Source organism: Leucopleurus acutus (genome assembly GCF_964270905.1).
Source record: "Leucopleurus acutus genome assembly, chromosome: 20".
Classification (NCBI taxonomy): Eukaryota; Metazoa; Chordata; class Mammalia; order Artiodactyla; family Delphinidae; genus Leucopleurus; species Leucopleurus acutus.
In genome coordinates, this window is record NC_139162.1 from 55,328,679 (window position 1) to 55,345,517 (window position 16,839).

Here is a 16,839-nt window from a genome sequence, read left to right on the forward strand (position 1 = left end):
GAAACGTCATCAGTGAGCGTCGACCGCTGCTGGGAAGCTAATTTCTTAGAAACCGTCGTGCGAGAAGAGAAGAGGTGAGTGCGATGGAGACGAGGGAAGGGCGGGAGGTTGGCTTCCTGGGTCTGGGGGAGGAAGTGTGTAAGGAGAAAGGCGGGCCTTCGTAGACCGACTACCCAAAGGTCTCAAATGCTCCTACATTGTTAAGGCTCTGGGGATATAGCGGCAGCAAAAAATCGTTCCCGGCCCTATTAGCGCTTTGCATGGTGCCTGGGGAGACAGGCTTAATCAAGTAATTACTTAAATAACCACAAATGTGTGAAGTGCTTTAGGGTACACACAGGGCGTGCGGGGTGTATATCACCAAGCAACTTACCTACTCTAGAGTGGGGTGCGTGGGTCAGGGAGCTGGAATATGAGAACTGAAGGATGAAGAGGTGTTGAGCTGGTAAAAAGGGAGGAAATGAAGACCTAAAGTGAGGGGAAGAAGTTGGTAAGCGAAAAAAGTGTGAGAAGGATTCAGGGGCATGGGGAATAGTGGCGGGGGCTGAGGCTGGAGAGGTTGGCTGGCATCAAGCGAAGTCGTGGTACCTAATCCGTGCCACGTGCTGCGCTGGGCGATGGCAATAGTGTGCAATGAACAAAATGGACACGGTCCCTCTTTCCTTACAAATTTAAGCTTAATGGGGGAGATGGACATTAAACAAAATGTTAGAAATTTAGAGAATCTCAAGTGTTGAAGTGAACTGAAGGGTTCATAGAATGTATAACAGCAAGATAGCATCTAGTCTCAGGGTCAGAGATAACCCACGCTGCAAGAAATAATGTTTGTGCCCTTACCTTTGGGATGAAAAAATAATATATCCAGAGAGCCGGAGAAAGGAAACCATAATGTGGTTGGGATAAGGATTAAATAAAGTTCATTCATTCATTTGCCCAATATTTCTTGTATACCTACAACGTGCTAGAGATTCTGCTAGATGGTGGAGATATAACGGTGAACAGATAACCACCCCTGGTTTTGCTTACAGTTTAGTGGGGAAACAGAGAAGAGAGGATAAGAAGAGATACTTGAGTCTAATGTATGGAGAGCAGATCATGTCCAATAAAGGACGAGTTCCTCTTATTCAGAGAAAGCAAGAGTAAGGAGAGTTTTAGGGAAAGGTGTGTGTGAGATAACATGGGTGTGTTTACAAGGAAAAGCTGTGTCTTATAAAGAGAAGTGAGTATAAAGGGGACATTGCATCTTAGGGAGAAAGGAGGGTATGAGGGGAGACTGAGCTCAGAGACACCGAACATCCAGGGGTCCTAAACTGGCAGCTCAAGGGCCAAATCGTTCCTGTAGTCGTTTAGTTTGGCCTTTGCCATGGTGGTCTGTTTAAATTAGCCACTTAAAAAGAAACTTTTCAGACTGGGAGGTTATACGTAAAAATTCTGACTCTCTTACTTTTCTTGAAAAAAATTAGAAAACCTGGCAACATGGAGCCCGCGTTCCCACTGGCAGGGCGTGTCTGAAGCGTCGCGTCAGCTGAGCTCTCACATCAGGCATGATTCCCTAGCTCTCCAGGCTCCACTTCCCCAGTTGCCCAACCCCCAGCCTGCTTCTCACTTATGTCACCCACTTAGCCTCTGGGGACATGGAGGTTTGCAGCCTCCGTTTGTCTTTCCATAAATTTTATTTTATTTCTTTATTCTTTTGGCTGCACCACGCAGCTTGCAGGATCTTAATTCCCCAACCAGGGATTGAACCCGGGGCCACAGTAGCGAAAGCACCAAGTCCTAACCACTGGACCGTCAGGGAATTCCCCTGTTTTTTAAGTTTTTTTTTAATTTCATTTTTTTATTGAAGTACAGTTTGTTTACAATGTTGTGTTAGTTTCAGGTGCACAGCAAAGTGATTCAGTTATACATATATGTGTACAAATACATATACGTATATATCTATCTGTTCTTTTTCAGACTCTTTTCCCTTATAGGTTATTACAAAACACTGGGTATAGTTCCCTGTGCTGTACAGTAGGTACTTATTGGTTATCTGTTTTTTATATAGTAGTGTGTACATGTTGCATTTTTTTTTTTTTTTAATTTTTATTGGAGTATAGTTGGTCTTCAATGCTGTGTTACTTTCTGCTGTATGGCAAAGTGAATCAGTTATACATATATATATATTCGCTCTTTTTTAGATTGTTTTTCCATATAGGTCCTTACAGAGTATTGGGTAGAGGTCCCTTTGCTATACAGCAGGTTCTTATTAGTTATCTATTTTATACATAGTAGTGTGTATATGTCCATCCCAGTCTCACATTTATTTCTCCCCCCCTTCCCCCTACATTTGTCTTATTGAAAGAGGAGAACAGGAAGAGGGAGCGTTTCTTATTTTAATAATAAAAAAAAAGCACTGGGGAGGACAGAGTGGTGGGGATTGTACCTTGTAGAGTAGTGCTTCGCAGCCTTTGCAGCCTTTTCCACTGTGTGGGATTCACCAAAAATACTAATATTTGTACAGCACCTGGGGGTAGGAGCTGCTCATAGCCCGAGGTGATTGGCCTGGAGGCTCTAGACATTTTAGGCCCTGCCTGCTTGTCCTGATGGCTGAGGAGATCAGGATGTCTGTCACCCATCTGGGGCCCAACAGTTGGTGGGGAGGGGCCTCTGCTGGTGGGGGGGAAGGAAGGGATGTGAGGAGAGGTCTTATCAAGGGAGGGGATGTATCTTTTAAGTCTTATCGAAGTGGTGGTGTGAGGGGTGTGCAGTGTCCTGTCCAGTGAAGTGAAGGTGAGAAGGGTGGGTAGTGTGAGTTATGACTGGAGACCATCTGGTTCTGGGAAGTGGGTTCATGGATTCATTCAGCAGGCGTTTCCTGAGCATCTGTTATGTGTCAGGCGCAGTTAGGAGCTAGAGAAAAAAGCAGAAGAGTGTACCTGTCCTTGTGGAGCCTGCATGCTGGTGAGGTTGATCAAGAAGGACCAGAGCCACCTGGCAGGGGAGGCCTGTCCCAGTAATGAGTGGGAATCCCGCTCGCCCTGCCCGCAGGCCTCGGGATGTCTCTGGCCGACGAGCTGCTAGCTGACCTCGAGGAGGCGGCAGAAGAGGAGGAAGGAGGAAGCTACGGGGAGGAAGAGGAGGAGCCGGCGATCGAGGATGTGCAGGAGGAGACCCAGCTGGATCTTTCCGGAGATTCGGTCAAGAGCATCGCCAAGCTGTGGGACAGCAAGATGGTGAGAGGAGCTCCTGGGGGGTGACACGGGCAGCAGCTCCTTTGCCTGGAGAGTCCCGGCTTCTGACTCTCCGCTCCTCCCCGGACAGTTCGCTGAGATCATGCTGAAGATTGAGGAGTATATCAGCAAGCAGGCCAAAGCTTCGGAAGGTACTTCTCCCTCCCCGTCGCCCTCGCCCTCGCCCGCCCCGGCTCTGCTCCGGCCAGGGCCCTTGGCTCCTTTGCTGCTGGTGACTTTGGAAGTTGGCCCTTCCCGTCACCCTTTGCCAGAGCCCTCTTCTTCTCTTCCATTCCAGCCCAGTCCCCTTCTCTCCTAAGAGTGTACTGCATTCCAAAGCTGATAACTTCTTTCTAAGTTTTCTTTTTTGCCCGTGCTGCACAGCATACGGGATCTTAATGCCCCGGCCAGGCATCAGACCCAGGCCCCCTGCAGTGGAAGCGCAGAGTCCTAACCACTGGACCGCCAGGGACGTCCCTAAAGCTGACACTTTTTTTTTTTTTAATTAATTAATTAATTTATTTATTTATTTAGGGCTGTGTTGGGTCTTCGTTTCTGTGCGAGGGCTTTCTCTAGTTGTGGCAAGCGGGGGCCACTCTTCATCGCGGTGCGCGGGCCTCTCACTATCGGGGCCTCTCTTGTTGCGGAGCACAGGCTCCAGGCGCGCAGGCTCAGTAGTTGTGGCTCACGGGCCCAGTTGCTCCACGGCATGTGAGATCTTCCCAGACCAGGGCTCGAACCCGTGTCCCCTGCATTGGCAGGCAGATTCTCAACCACTGCGCCACCAGGGAAGCCCAAGCTGACACTTCTTAAGTCCTTGCTCTGTGCTGAGCGCAGGCTAATTGTGATAGGATTTATCTCAAGGCTTCCCAGACTTTATTGATAACCTGATCAGTTATAGAGTTTTGCCACACCTGTAAAACACTTATTATTTCACTTTTTTTTTTGGCGGTACATGGGCCTCTCACTGCTGTGGCCTCTTCTGCTGTGGAGCACAGGCTCCGGACGCACAGGCTCAGCGGCCATGGCTCACGGGCCCAGCCACTCCGCAGCATGTGGGATCTTCCCGGACCGGGGCACGAACCCGTGTCCCCTGCATCGGCAGGCAGACTCTCAACCACTGCGCCACCAGGGAAGCCCTATTTCACATTTTTAAATCCACATACTTTTTCCTTCAGTTTACCCAAGAAGGAAAGATATTGCTACTGTGGGTGGAAAACTGGTATCATTTGTTAAATAGAAAGTAACCATGAAAATATAAAAAAGTATCCATAAAAGTTATTAAAATCTCTCCTCACTTCTAACTCTGGGCAAAGCTGGGTTGTCTCTTGAGTGTTCAGACCAGCTCTCAGAGGACAGTGCTGTCATCACCCCTGTTTTTCTTGGAAAGCTGGGGCTCTTGATTTGAATTCCTAGGCAGTGGGAAGCCAAGGGAAGCTTTTTGGCACAGGAATGGTATAGTCAGAGCAGAGTTTCAGGGAGACTTACTTGTTCCATCGTTTCTTTTTTAAAAAATTAATTAATTAATTAACTTGTCGGCTGTGTTCGGTCTTTGTTGCTGCGCGCAGGCTTTCTCTCTAGTTGCGGTGCGCGGGCTTCTCATTGCGGTGGCTTCTCTTGTTGTGGAGCACAGGCTCTAGGCGCGCGGGCTTACGTAGTTGTGGTTTCCGGGCTCAGTAGCTGTAGCTCGCGGGCTCTAGAGCGCAGGCTCAGTAGTTGTGGCGCACGGGCTTTGTTGCTCCACGGCATGAGGGATCTTCCTGGACCAGGGCTGGAACCTGTGTCTCCTGCATTGGCAGGTGGATTCTTAACCACTGCACCACCAGGGTTAAACTTTAAACCTTTAAAACTTTTTTTAAAGTTTTCGTGAGGCACCCTGCGGGCCAGGCCTGTGTGGGCCTCTGCTCTCAGAACGCTCAGGGGCTGGCGGAGCAGTTACTGGTGGGCGGCGCCTGCTGGGGTGGAGGGAGCCCAGGACAGTCGGGAGCCACAGGAGGAGCTGGCTGACCCTGCCACGGTCAGGGAAGAACTGATGTCTCAGCTGGACTTTGAAGCATGAATACACATGACAGGCCAAGAATGGGGTGGCGGGGGGGGTGCGCCCAGGGAAAGAGAGCTGCACCTGCAAAACCTTGGACATCCATAGTGGTGGGGAGGCTGGCAGGGCACCAGACCCTGCAGGGTTTCAAATGCCAGGCCAGGGAGTCATGGGGAATCATAAAAGTGACATTTCCTGGTGTGGGCCAGGCTCGGGGATTTTAAGTCAGACCCAATCACACCCCATGTCTGGTGGGGAAGGTGGACATGAAACACCTCAACCTGGGTGGTGATGGTGTCTAATGGATGTGGCGGGAGTGTGGCAGAGCACAGAGAGACAGCTGACCCCTCCTGAAAGGTGCGGGAGGGGCTCTTAGGCGCCTTGTGAGCCTTGAGGACGTGGAGGCATTTGAGCATCAGGATTCGGAGCGCAGACTCGGGAGTCACATCTCAGCTCTGCCATCTGCTGGCTCTGTGCCATCAGGCCGAGTCCCTCCGTTTCTTTCTCTGCAACGTTGGCCTGATTTAACACCAACCTCCCTGGCTGGTCGTGGATAAAATAAGCTAATGCCCGTAAGGCACTTATAACAGTGTCGTATGCCCAGTAAGTCCTGTCTGTGTCAGTTGCTCGTGATAATACTGTCATCATTGTCATTATCGTTGTTATTATTAGCGCTTGAAGGGTTTTCCAGAAACAGAAACGAGGAAGGGATGTACCAGGGAGAGGGAACAGCATATTCAAAGGCCAAGAGAAGAGTGAAGCAGGCCAAGTGTTCAGGGCACTGTAATCAGTCCTTTAATGGCTGGAATGAAATACAGCGGGGGTGTGATGAGAGGATGGGGCCAGGAAGGTGCAGAGACCAGACTGGAGTCACTGAGTCAGCAAGTGTCCACGGAGCGACTGCAATGGGCCAGGCGCATCGGGGTGCAGCCACAGGAAACAGACCCAGTACTTGTCCTCGCAGAGCTTCCAGCCTTTTGGGAGGCCTCAAACATCACTCTGGGTAGCTGGGCTGTTAGTCTAAGGGTGTGGTGAGCCCCAGGAGGGTTTAGGTCCAGGGCGAGATGGGGTCAAGTCTAGACTGGCCTGGAGGGAGAGATGGGAGGTTTGCAGATATGCAAACCTGCCCCCCAGTTTCCTCTTCAGCCCCTCCCTGCTCCCCTCCAGCTGCATCCCCAGTCTCCCTGAGCTGTGGGATCTGGAACGGGGTGGGTGCATAGACACACACCCACACCAGGCTCTTTCTCATCCTCACAGTGATGGGACCGGTGGAGGCGGCCCCCGAGTACCGGGTCATTGTGGACGCCAACAACCTGACGGTGGAGATCGAGAACGAGCTGAGTGAGTGCCGGGAAGGGCAAGCAGAGACAGCCCTGCCCGGTGTCCCCCACAGCCTCCTCCCGTCCCCAAGGGAGGGGCAGGCAGGATCACAGGCCGTCTTCCCTGCTGGCCTTTCCCAGGGTCCTGCCCCCAAGCCCCTGTAATAGCTGGAATCCAGGTTCAGCTGCTGTAACAAGTGGTTACGTGAGAAGGAAGCATATTTTCCTCTCATATGAAAGTCTGGATGAGGAGTCCAGGCTCTTTCTGTCTCATTGATCTGCCGTCTGTTTCATGGTACAAGGTGACTGCCCACCTCCAGCCATCACCTCCACATCCTCATCAGCAAAAAGATGGGAGAGAAGAGGAGGGCACATTTTTTTCCTTTGAGGGCGTGGCCTGGAAGTTGCACATGTGACTTCAGCTCACATCTTGTAGATCAGAACTAACTCCCATGGCTGCATCCAGCCATAAGGGCAGCCGGGAAATGTAGCTTTGTGCTGCGTGTCCGTGAGCCCAGCTATAATTAGGGGTTTTGCTACTGAAGGAAGAAGGGGAAATGGGTACTGGGAGAGCCAGCAGAGTCTGCCTGCCCCTCATTGGGCTCCTCTCCGCCCTGTCCCCCTTAGACATCATCCATAAGTTCATCCGGGATAAGTACTCGAAGCGATTCCCCGAACTGGAGTCTCTGGTCCCCAATGCACTTGATTACATCCGCACCGTCAAGGTAAATGGGAAGAAGTGGGCTCCCCGACGGCCACTAATGTGAAGGGGCGGCGGGCCCTGCTCTCAGACCCCCAGGTTTAACGGGAAGGTTCCCCTCGCTCAGCCTTTGGCTGGAGACGGGATGAGACTCGGGGAAGCAGTCCTAAGTGCCAAGACCCCGAGACGGCAACAGGCCCTGGAGCATTCAGGGAACGAGAGGAGGCGAGGAGGCGGATTGCAGAGGCTCTGGGTCTTAAGGGAAAGTGAAGGCGGGCTCGCCAGTGCGCAGGGCCCCCCATGAGTCCAGGGGCGGATGGGGGCGGTGGCAGGGGATGCCCACCCAGGGAAGTGACGCGGTCAGACCCGCACTCTGAGTGGCCATGGGCTGCAGGCCTGTGGCGGCAGCGGGTCTTCCCTGGGTGGCCCGTCTGCTCAGCTCTGCTTCCGGGTCAGCCCGCACGGGGCAGACGGTGCGGATCCTTTGAGCAGTGGAGTTGCCAGGAGTGGGGGGATGCAGGGGAGTGCCCCGGGTACAGATCGGGTGGGTGCAGGAGCACGAGAGTTTCTAGAGCTTCCTGAGTCCCAGGCCCCTGTCCTGCCCTCTCGCCCCCCAGGAGCTGGGCAACAGCCTGGACAAGTGCAAGAACAACGAGAACCTGCAGCAGATCCTGACCAATGCCACTATCATGGTCGTCAGCGTCACTGCCTCCACCACCCAGGGGTGCGCACAGGGGCCCCTCTGATGGTGCACGGCGGTCTGGGCCAGCGGCATGGCTGTCAGTCTCAGGGGGATAGGGCACTTCACCTCGCAAGCCAGGCACCGTGCTGGGCTCGGGGCTCCCCGGGCATGAGAAGCCAGCCTCGCCCAGGGTTTCGAGGGTGAGGCAAGGGGCAGGCCCGTAATTAGAAGTGTCCGTCTCTGGCGTGTCATCCCCTTGCTAGGGTGAATGCCGGCTCTCCACCTGCCCCTCTGGCGTCCGTGCTGCGCCTAGGAGAAGGGGCCATCTGTCACCGCAGAGCAGAGCTCTGGAATGGTTGATCGCAGCAGTGACCGTGCTCCGAGGGAAGCGGCAGGGTGGTGGGCCGGGGTGGCCAGCAGGGCTGAGGCCTGCAGGGTGTGGGGGGCCTCGGCGGGAGAGCGTTTCAGGAAGAGGGAGCGCCTGCAGAGGCCCGGCTCTGGCATGGCCTGGGCAGGGGCGCCTCCCACAGACGGAGACAGGACGGGGCAGTGCGGTGGCACCGCGGACTGGTTCCCAGCAGCCCTGGCTTCCAGGCCTCAGGGCCGGCAGGAGCGGTACCTGTGGTGAAGCTGCACACACGTGTGCGCACACACACGCAGCTGGGAGGACGCGGGCTCCCGGGCCACGCAGACGGGACACGCTGAAGCTCGAAGGTTGGGTCCGTCCCAGCCTCACCCCCACCTCGCCCCCCCCCCCCTGCAGGCAGCAGCTGTCGGAGGAGGAGCTGGAACGGCTGGAGGAGGCCTGTGACATGGCGCTGGAGCTCAACGCCTCCAAGCACCGAATCTACGAGTACGTGGAGTCGCGCATGTCCTTCATCGCGCCCAACCTCTCCATCATCATCGGGGCGTCCACCGCCGCCAAGATCATGGGTGAGGCCCGTTCCCACCCAGTGACGGCCCCGCGGGCCATGTGACCTTGGGCAAGTCTGTTCCTCTTCTGTAAAATGGGGATTTGGCCCTGGGGCCCCAGGACCGTGTCCCCTCGCCCCCACCCTCTCATCTCTCCTGGAGACCACAGAGGTCGGCCAGCTTGCTCTTCACACAGACATGGAGAAAGGATGGGGCCCCTGAGCCTGGTCAGCGCCCGCATCCCCAGCAGAGCTGGGGCCAGACAAGCCGCAAAGGGGAGAGGCGGCGTGGCTGGTGGAAATGCTGGGCATCCCAGCAGCTCCCAGCTCTGCCGTGGGCCCACAGGGCCGCCTGGCAGTAGTAAAGTCAGCTCTCTGAGCCTCAGTATCTCCACAAGACGGGGGCACTGGTCCTGGCAGTGGGTGCTTCCTCCTCGGGGGCTCTCTGCGGCCTCAGAGCGCCCCCTCAGGCTCCTGGCCCCTTCAACCGAGAAACAGTTCCCCGGGGAGTTTGATAAAGCAGCCGTATTCGTCAGTTCAGGCTGCTGTAACAAAGTACCATAGACTGGGGGGCTTCAACAACTGGGGTTTATCCTCTCACAGTCTGGAGGCTGGGAGACTGAGATCAGGTGTCAGCAGGGCTGGTTCCTTCTGAGAGCCTCTCTCCTTGGTGTGTAGACGGCCACCTTTTCACTACGTCCTCATGGGGTCTTCCCTCCACGTGGGACTGTGTCCTAGTCTCCTCTTGTAAGGGCACCAGTCCTATTGGATTAGGGCCCATCCTGTGACCTCATTTCACCTTGATCACCTGTTTTGTTTTGTTTTTTTAATTTGGTCGCACTGGGTCTTAGTTGTGGCAGGCGGGCTCCTTAGTTGTGGCAGGCGGGCTCCGTAGTTGCGGCTCGCCAGCTCCTTAGTTGCAGCTTGCATGTGGGATCTAGTTCCCTGATCAGGGATCGAACCTGGGCCCCCTGCATTGGGAGTGCTGAGTCTTAACCACTGCGCCACCAGGGAAGTCCCTGATCACCTCTTTAAAGACCCTGTCTCCAAATACAGTCACATTCTGAGGTGTGGGGAGGGGAGGGCTAGGACTTCAATGTGTGAACTCGGGGCGGGGACACAGTTCAGCGCAGAACACAGTCTTGGGGGCAGGTGTGTGCAGAGTTGCCGGTAGAAGCAGTGGTGTCGGGGAAGGACAAGCTCAGGTGTGGATCCTGCTTCCCCCCTCGCTGACCTCACGTCTTTGGGCAAACGGTGTCACGTGCCTCAGTTTCCCTAGTGGCGATTGGGGGTTGTGCTAGTTTCCTGTGACTGCTGTAACAAATGACCACGAACCAAGAGGCTTGAACGACGCAGTTTATCATCTGACAGCTGTGGAGGTCAGAAGTCCACCGTGGGCCTCACGGGGCTAGAATGAAAGTGTCGGCAGGGCTGTGGTCCTCTATGGTGGGTCAGGGGAGGAAGCCGTTCCCTGCCTTTTCCAGCTTCCAGGGGCACCTGCATCCCTTGGCTTGTGGCTCCTTCCTCTGTCTTGAAAGTCTCCTCTCGTGCCACTCTGACTTTGCTTTTCTGTCCCACTTTTAAGGACCCTCGTGATTACATTGAGCCCACCAGGATCCTCCAGGATAATCTCCCCTTCTCGGGGTCCTTAACTTGCCCGTATCTGCAGAGTCCCTTTGGCTGCATGTGGCACTGTAGTCGCAGGTTCCGGGGATGGTGATGTCAGTGACCATGGGGGCTGTTCTGCTCCCGCACGGGTGTTGGAGGCTTGTTTCAAGGACTCGTGTGTGTGATGAGACCATTTACCTAATCCTTGAAAGCGCCCAGCACAGGGCCCTGCACACAGCAATCCCACCTCAGAGGTAGAACTACGTACGGTATTTACCTGCAGCTCCTCTTCCCCTCCCCCATGCCCGCAGACACGCTCAAGGGAACCCAGAGGTGATTCACACCCAGGCCCTGTTGTCGCGAGCCCACAGCGCGGTGAAAACCACTCTGAGGCCAGAGCAGGGCCTGTGTGGCTTCGCAGACTTGGGTCAGGTTCCTGTTGGGCCAGTCTGCTCACTGTGCACCTCTAGCAAGTTGCTTCACCTCTCTGAGCCTCCTCCAAACCCCTCTCGGAGGCGGGACACGTCGGCCCTCCTTGGCGGGGCCGCCTCGGGGCTCCAACCAGAAACTCCTGTGAAGGTGCAGCGCACGGCGAGCGCCCAGACAAATCCCCCCGGTCCTTCTGAGCCCCTCCCTCCCTCTGTCCCGCTGCAGGGGTGGCCGGCGGCCTGACCAACCTCTCCAAGATGCCCGCCTGCAACATCATGCTGCTCGGGGCCCAGCGCAAGACGCTGTCCGGCTTCTCATCCACCTCAGTGCTGCCCCACACCGGCTACATCTACCACAGCGACATCGTGCAGTCCCTGCCCCCGGTGAGTCCCCCCCGCCTTGGAACCTTATGCTGTGCCCCAAAGGGCACCCCCTCCCCCTGCTGCTCCTCGGGTCCCAGGGGTCTCTGCTGACGCCAGGGGTCAGGACCCTGGAGGACGGGCCGCACAGGGTGTACGAACAAGGACGCTGGAGCTGACAGGCCAGGCTGGAGTTCTGATCCCCCTCAGGCTCCCCGTGTGTAAGTGGGGTGAACTGAACCTGCTTCATGGGGTCGAGACGAGGACTCACTCGTACGAAACGCCTTGACATCAGGCCTCGCACGTACAAAGCAACGGAAGCGTTAAGCTTGTGAGTTCGGGGTTCCCAAGACCACGGTCAGGTTCAGTGGCCACTAGAAGGACTCAGAGAGCTCACCTTGAGCCGATGCACCCAGGGCTACGGTTTATCACAGTGAGCGCACCCAGAGTAACGCTGGCCGAGGGGAGGCACGAGGGCAGGGTCCTCGGGGCTCAGTCTCTGCTGAGGCTCGGGGGCACAGACATGGCTGGGACCCCGTGACTCAGAGACCCCACCCTAAGTCACAGCGCTGTTCCCTGGCTTACCCAGGCCCCTGCCAGCACAGATCACCACCCAGGAGCCAGGGCCAAGGCCAGACTTCTTAGGACAGGGTTAAATTCCCCTCTATGCCTAGCTGCTGCTGGCTTCCTATGTTATTATGATTACTGTTATTCTTCTCTTTGTTATTATTGCTACCATTACTATCACTACTGGTCACCAAGACTTGGGGCTGTGGGTGTTACAGGTACCATCGTGGTGTTTCTCAGAACCCGGCCCCTACCTTTTGTGGCACATGACACCATTTTAGGTGATACACAGATGGATGTTTTAAATTTTAATGTAGGTATTTTCTCCGTATTTGATAATCTTCCATCTGTTGTAATGCGATTCAGCCTTCTGTGCAAACGGGGAAGTAGGTTATCGTTATCACCGACAATGATGATTTGTTACTGTAACACGTTATTACAGTAAGGCGATAGCGGTAAAGGTGAAATGCTGACAGGCAGAAATGGAGACGGGGGCTAGAGTTGTGGAAACGCTGCCATCCGATTGCATCCGCACACTGACCCTGCTTTCCTGTCCATGACTGCAGGATCTCCGGCGGAAGGCGGCCCGGCTGGTGGCTGCCAAGTGCACGCTGGCAGCCCGAGTGGACAGTTTCCATGAGAGCACGGAGGGGAAGGTGAGGGGCGGGCGGCGTCTGTCCGGGTGGTGTGTAGTCTGTCTCAGGGAGAGCTGTCAATAGAGGACCCAGCACAGCGAGCGCTGTCCTAATGGGGCAGAGGCGGGGGTGTTGGTCGTGGCCCCTACCGAGGTCAGCGTCCCCTCCCCCCTCTGTATGAGTTTCCCGTTGCTGCTGCTGTGACAGATTCACCACAAGCTTAGTGGCCTAAAAACACAGGGTTACTGTCTTCGAGTTCGGTAGGTCAGAAGACCACGGCGGGTTCCCTGGCCTGAAATCAAGGGGTTGGCAGGGTTCATTCCTTCCGGAGGCTCAAGGGGAGGATGGCTCTGCTGCCTCTTGCAGCTTCCACAGGCCGCCCGCGTCCCTTGGCTTGTGGCCCCTTCCTCCATCTTCAAAGCCAGCGTAGCATCTTCCCAGCTCTCTCTGACTCTGCTTCTGTCTCCACATCTCCTTTGACTCTTTTAAGGACCCAGTGATTACACTGGGTCCACACTGATCATCTAAGGCACCCTCTCCCCGTTTCCAGATCCTTAACCCAGTCACATCTGCAAAGTCCCTTTTGTCAGGTAAAGTGACACATTCACAGGGACCAGAGAGTTGGTTGTGGACACCTTTGGGGGAGGGGGAGGTATTTATCTGCCTACTACACCAGGATCTGTCCCCTCTACCAGAACTGTCATTGTTCACGTAATTATTCCATCAACCTGTGTGCCGTGGCGGGCTTGTTCTGGGAGAGTAGATGTTTTCTGTCTTGTGCATTATTGTTTTCCAAGCACCCACCCTGGCACCGTGGGTTCAGGGGTTCAGTCTCTCTCTGACCACTGGCTTGGATGCCGGGGGTACAGCAGTGAACCACACAGACAAAAGCCCTGCCTCCGTGCCATCTCCATTTTGGCTGGGGGCAGGCCGAGAAGACACAAGCGGTAGGTCTGCGGTGTGTCCAGTGGTGCTGAGTAAAGCCTGGGAAGACAGATGTGGGGCATTGGGGGTGGCGAGGGAGGTGAGACTGATTAACCTGGAACTCAGGGAGGGCTTCTCCGAGGAGGTGAGGGTTTAACATAGACCTGAGTGCAGTTAGCATGCGAGTCCCGTAGATGCTGGGGGGAAGGGTGTCTCAAGCAGAGGGAACAGTCGGTGCACAGGCCCTGAGGCTGGAGCACAGCGAGCTCCAGGGAGAGGAGGCTGGCGGGATGGGGGCAGATCACGTGCAGCCTCTCGCACCCTGGGGAGAGCTTGGCCTCAGTGGGGGTGCTGAAAGGGGGCCGATTTGGGGTCCTTCCTGAAGGAAGAGCCTGGCGGGACTCTCGGGGTGTGGCCGACTCCAGGGCATCGCCACTTACTGACCTGAGGAGAGCTGGGGCGGAGGCGGGGGGAGCGGGCACGGAAGCTCTGTCTGCTCCATTGCCTGTGGGGCGCAGCATTGAGAGGAGAGGGCTGAGCCTGCGATACAGTGTGGGAGCATCGCGTGGTAGGTGCGACGTAAACCCGCAGAGCCCAGAGGGTCAAGGTCCTCCAGGGCCGCGTGGGAACGAGGGGGACGGGCGGACAGGACAGGCCCGAGGGAGCAGCTGCAGGACCCCCACCCCGTCCTCCCCAGGTGGGCTACGAGCTGAAGGATGAGATCGAGCGCAAGTTCGACAAGTGGCAGGAGCCGCCGCCCGTGAAGCAGGTGAAGCCGCTGCCTGCACCCCTCGACGGGCAGCGTAAGAAGAGAGGCGGCCGCAGGTGGCGCCCGGGGACCAGTCGGGCCGGGACGGAATGGGAAGGGAAGAGGCTTGCACCCTCCCAGCTGACCCCCTGCCCTGTCCCCAGGTACCGCAAGATGAAGGAGCGGCTGGGGCTGACTGAGATCCGGAAGCAGGCCAACCGCATGAGCTTCGGGGAGGTCAGACCCCACCCTGCTCTGCGCCCGCTCCCTGCTGCATTCCTTCCTCTCCACCTGTGGCCATGCCCCCCACCCCCAGATCTGGGACAACACCTTAGCCTCCTCCCTGGTCCCCCCACCCCGGCCTCCAGTCTCTCCCCACCCCATCCACCCGGCACCGGCTCCCCTCGCCCCGAGGCTTCCCATCCACCCAGGCACTGGAGGCTGTTCAGGATCAGACCCCTGCAGGCCTCCCAGTCCCGTGTCCCGCCACGCCCCGCACACATGCCCTTCCCCAGGCTCCACCCCTGCCAGGCTCTTGTTACCCGAGCCTCACCCTACTGATCCTGCAAGAACTAGCTCAGATGCCCTTTCATCAGTGAAACCCATTTCAGTTCTTGCACCACACACACGCACACGCACGGCCCCTCTCAGCTGTGAGCTCAGGGAGCAGTAACGGGACCTGACTTCCTTGCTGGGGCCCCAGCAAGGCTCACTGCACTCGGGGCCCGGTAGGCGCCTGAATAGGGCCGGCCGATGGGGTGGGTGCCTGGGCCTCTAGCTGACTGAGGAGGCAGCTGGCACCCGACGCCTGTCCCTCCCACCAGATCGAGGAGGACGCCTACCAGGAGGACCTGGGCTTCAGCCTGGGCCACCTGGGCAAGTCGGGCAGCGGGCGGGTGCGGCAGACACAGGTGAACGAGGCCACCAAAGCCAGGATCTCCAAGACGCTGCAGGTACGGCCGCGGGCTGGGGCGGGGGCTGAGGGTGAGGGGCTGCGGGCTCGGGCGCTGGGCCCCAGCCACAGTCTGCACCTCCCCGGCCCTCCCCACAGCGGACCCTGCAGAAGCAGAGCGTGGTGTACGGCGGCAAGTCCACCATCCGCGACCGCTCCTCGGGGACTGCTTCCAGCGTGGCCTTCACCCCACTCCAGGTACCGGCCCCCCTGGGGTCAGGAGGCCCAGGGAAAACCCCTTCCCCTCCTGGGCTTCAGCTGCCTCGCCTGCGGAATGAGCACACGACAGGGCCCCTCTCGGGGCTGCCGTGGGGGGAGTGGGCACCGATGAAGCCCCTGAAGGGCGTATCTGGGTTCCCTGCACTCGGTGAAGTTACCAGGGACCAGTTGGTCTCTATGACCTCGAGCAGGCTCAGTCCCTCCCTGAGGCTCTGGGTCCCCACCTTCCAAGATCCGGTGGCTGGGGCCACCTCAGGGTCCCGCACAGGAAAGGTCCTAGGTAGGTGGGCTGGGCAGTCGGGACCCCAGCCAACCACCAGAGCACAGGATGGAGCCAGGGCAGGTCACTCACCTGTCGGGTCCGTGCCTCGGTTTATTCACCCACCAAATAGCGCTGGTGTGGCCCTCGGGATCTGAGGAGCACCAGCTCATTCCCTCCATCAGCAGGTGTCTGCTGAGTGCCTGCTAAATTCCGAGCGCTGTTGCAGGTGCTGGGACAAAGCCACAAAACAGAGACAGGAAGTTTTGCCCTCCCAGAGCTTAGGGGGTGGCAGGGGGACAGATAACTAAGATACATAGTGTATTGGAAGGTGGAAAGTGCTGGAGACTGAAAGGACTGAGGGAGATGGGGAGCCTCCAGGGGAGGCCTCAGCGAGAAGATGAGAGTCACCGTGTGTAGAACATTCACAACAATGCCTGCCATGCGTCGGGTCCCCAGGGCTGGTCGTTAAATCCTCGGTGGGGTTGGTGCAATTTGTGCTGGGACTGCAGGCAAGCCACTTACTTCTGGGACTCAGTTTCCTTATTCAGGAACCGAACAGGATCAGCTGTTCTCCAACGGTGGTGTTTTTAAAGTCTCCTGGGGAACCTGCTAAAAATTCAGATGCCCAGATCCTCCCCTCTTCCCCCACCCCCCGGCCCACAGAGTCAGAATCTCCCAAGGTGGGAGAGATTTGGGGGCTGGCAAACTGTCCACATGTTTGCCCAGAGCCCAAGGACCACTGGGAAGGGCCCGTGGGCCCCTGACATTTCATGATTCCTTCACAGGGAGCTGGGGGAGCTGGGCGGGGGGCATTGTTAGGGCCCAGGCCCGTCTCCCCACCCCATCCCATCTCCCTCACCTGCCCAGGGCCTGGAGATTGTGAACCCACAAGCAGCGGAGAAGAAGGTGGCTGAGGCCAACCAGAAGTATTTCTCCAGCATGGCCGAGTTCCTCAAGGTCAAGGGTGAGAAAAGCGGCATCATGTCCACCTGAGGGGCGGTGCCCTGGGCCTTCTCCCGCTGAAGGGACACAGAGGCCCCACCTCTCTGAAGGGATCGGGGTCAGGATGGGGCTGGGAGGTTCCGGCAAGGAGAGCCGCCCCGTGCCGGCCGGTGCTGGGACTGTCCGGCGAGGCACGGGAGAAGGCCCGGCCCCGGAGCACAGAGATCGCCGCCCCACTCACACACAGCCAGCCTTCATCACGCGTCTTTTTTATTTTAACCGGGAAAGGAAATACCTTTGGAATAAGTGCAATTAAAAGCACATTATCAGGA

At 56.8% G+C, this 16,839-nt stretch overlaps 1 protein-coding gene across 1 annotated transcript; it reads left to right on the top strand.

The window, feature by feature from the left end:
• The first annotated feature begins 25 nt into the window (after positions 1-25).
• PRPF31 (pre-mRNA processing factor 31) lies at positions 26-16,839 on the top strand. Its single transcript, XM_082863530.1, has 14 exons — positions 26-74; positions 3,031-3,215; positions 3,304-3,364; positions 6,508-6,591; positions 7,197-7,294; positions 7,887-7,993; positions 8,715-8,884; positions 11,125-11,282; positions 12,392-12,481; positions 14,082-14,209; positions 14,297-14,369; positions 14,957-15,085; positions 15,184-15,282; positions 16,433-16,839. Exons 2-14 carry the CDS (start codon positions 3,039-3,041, stop codon positions 16,556-16,558), a joined length of 1,500 nt encoding a protein of 499 aa, XP_082719656.1. The 5' UTR covers positions 26-74; positions 3,031-3,038; the 3' UTR covers positions 16,559-16,839.

Excerpts from the sequence above, each read along its gene's own strand:
- PRPF31 (XM_082863530.1), top strand. The coding sequence starts at position 3,039 with ATGTCTCTGGCCGACGAGCTGCTAGCTGACCTCGAGGAGGCGGCAGAA. Across the intron at positions 11,283-12,391 it reads TCGTGCAGTCCCTGCCCCCG|GATCTCCGGCGGAAGGCGGC; the intron begins GTGAGTCCCCCC and ends CCATGACTGCAG. Across the intron at positions 15,086-15,183 it reads GGATCTCCAAGACGCTGCAG|CGGACCCTGCAGAAGCAGAG; the intron begins GTACGGCCGCGG and ends CCCTCCCCACAG.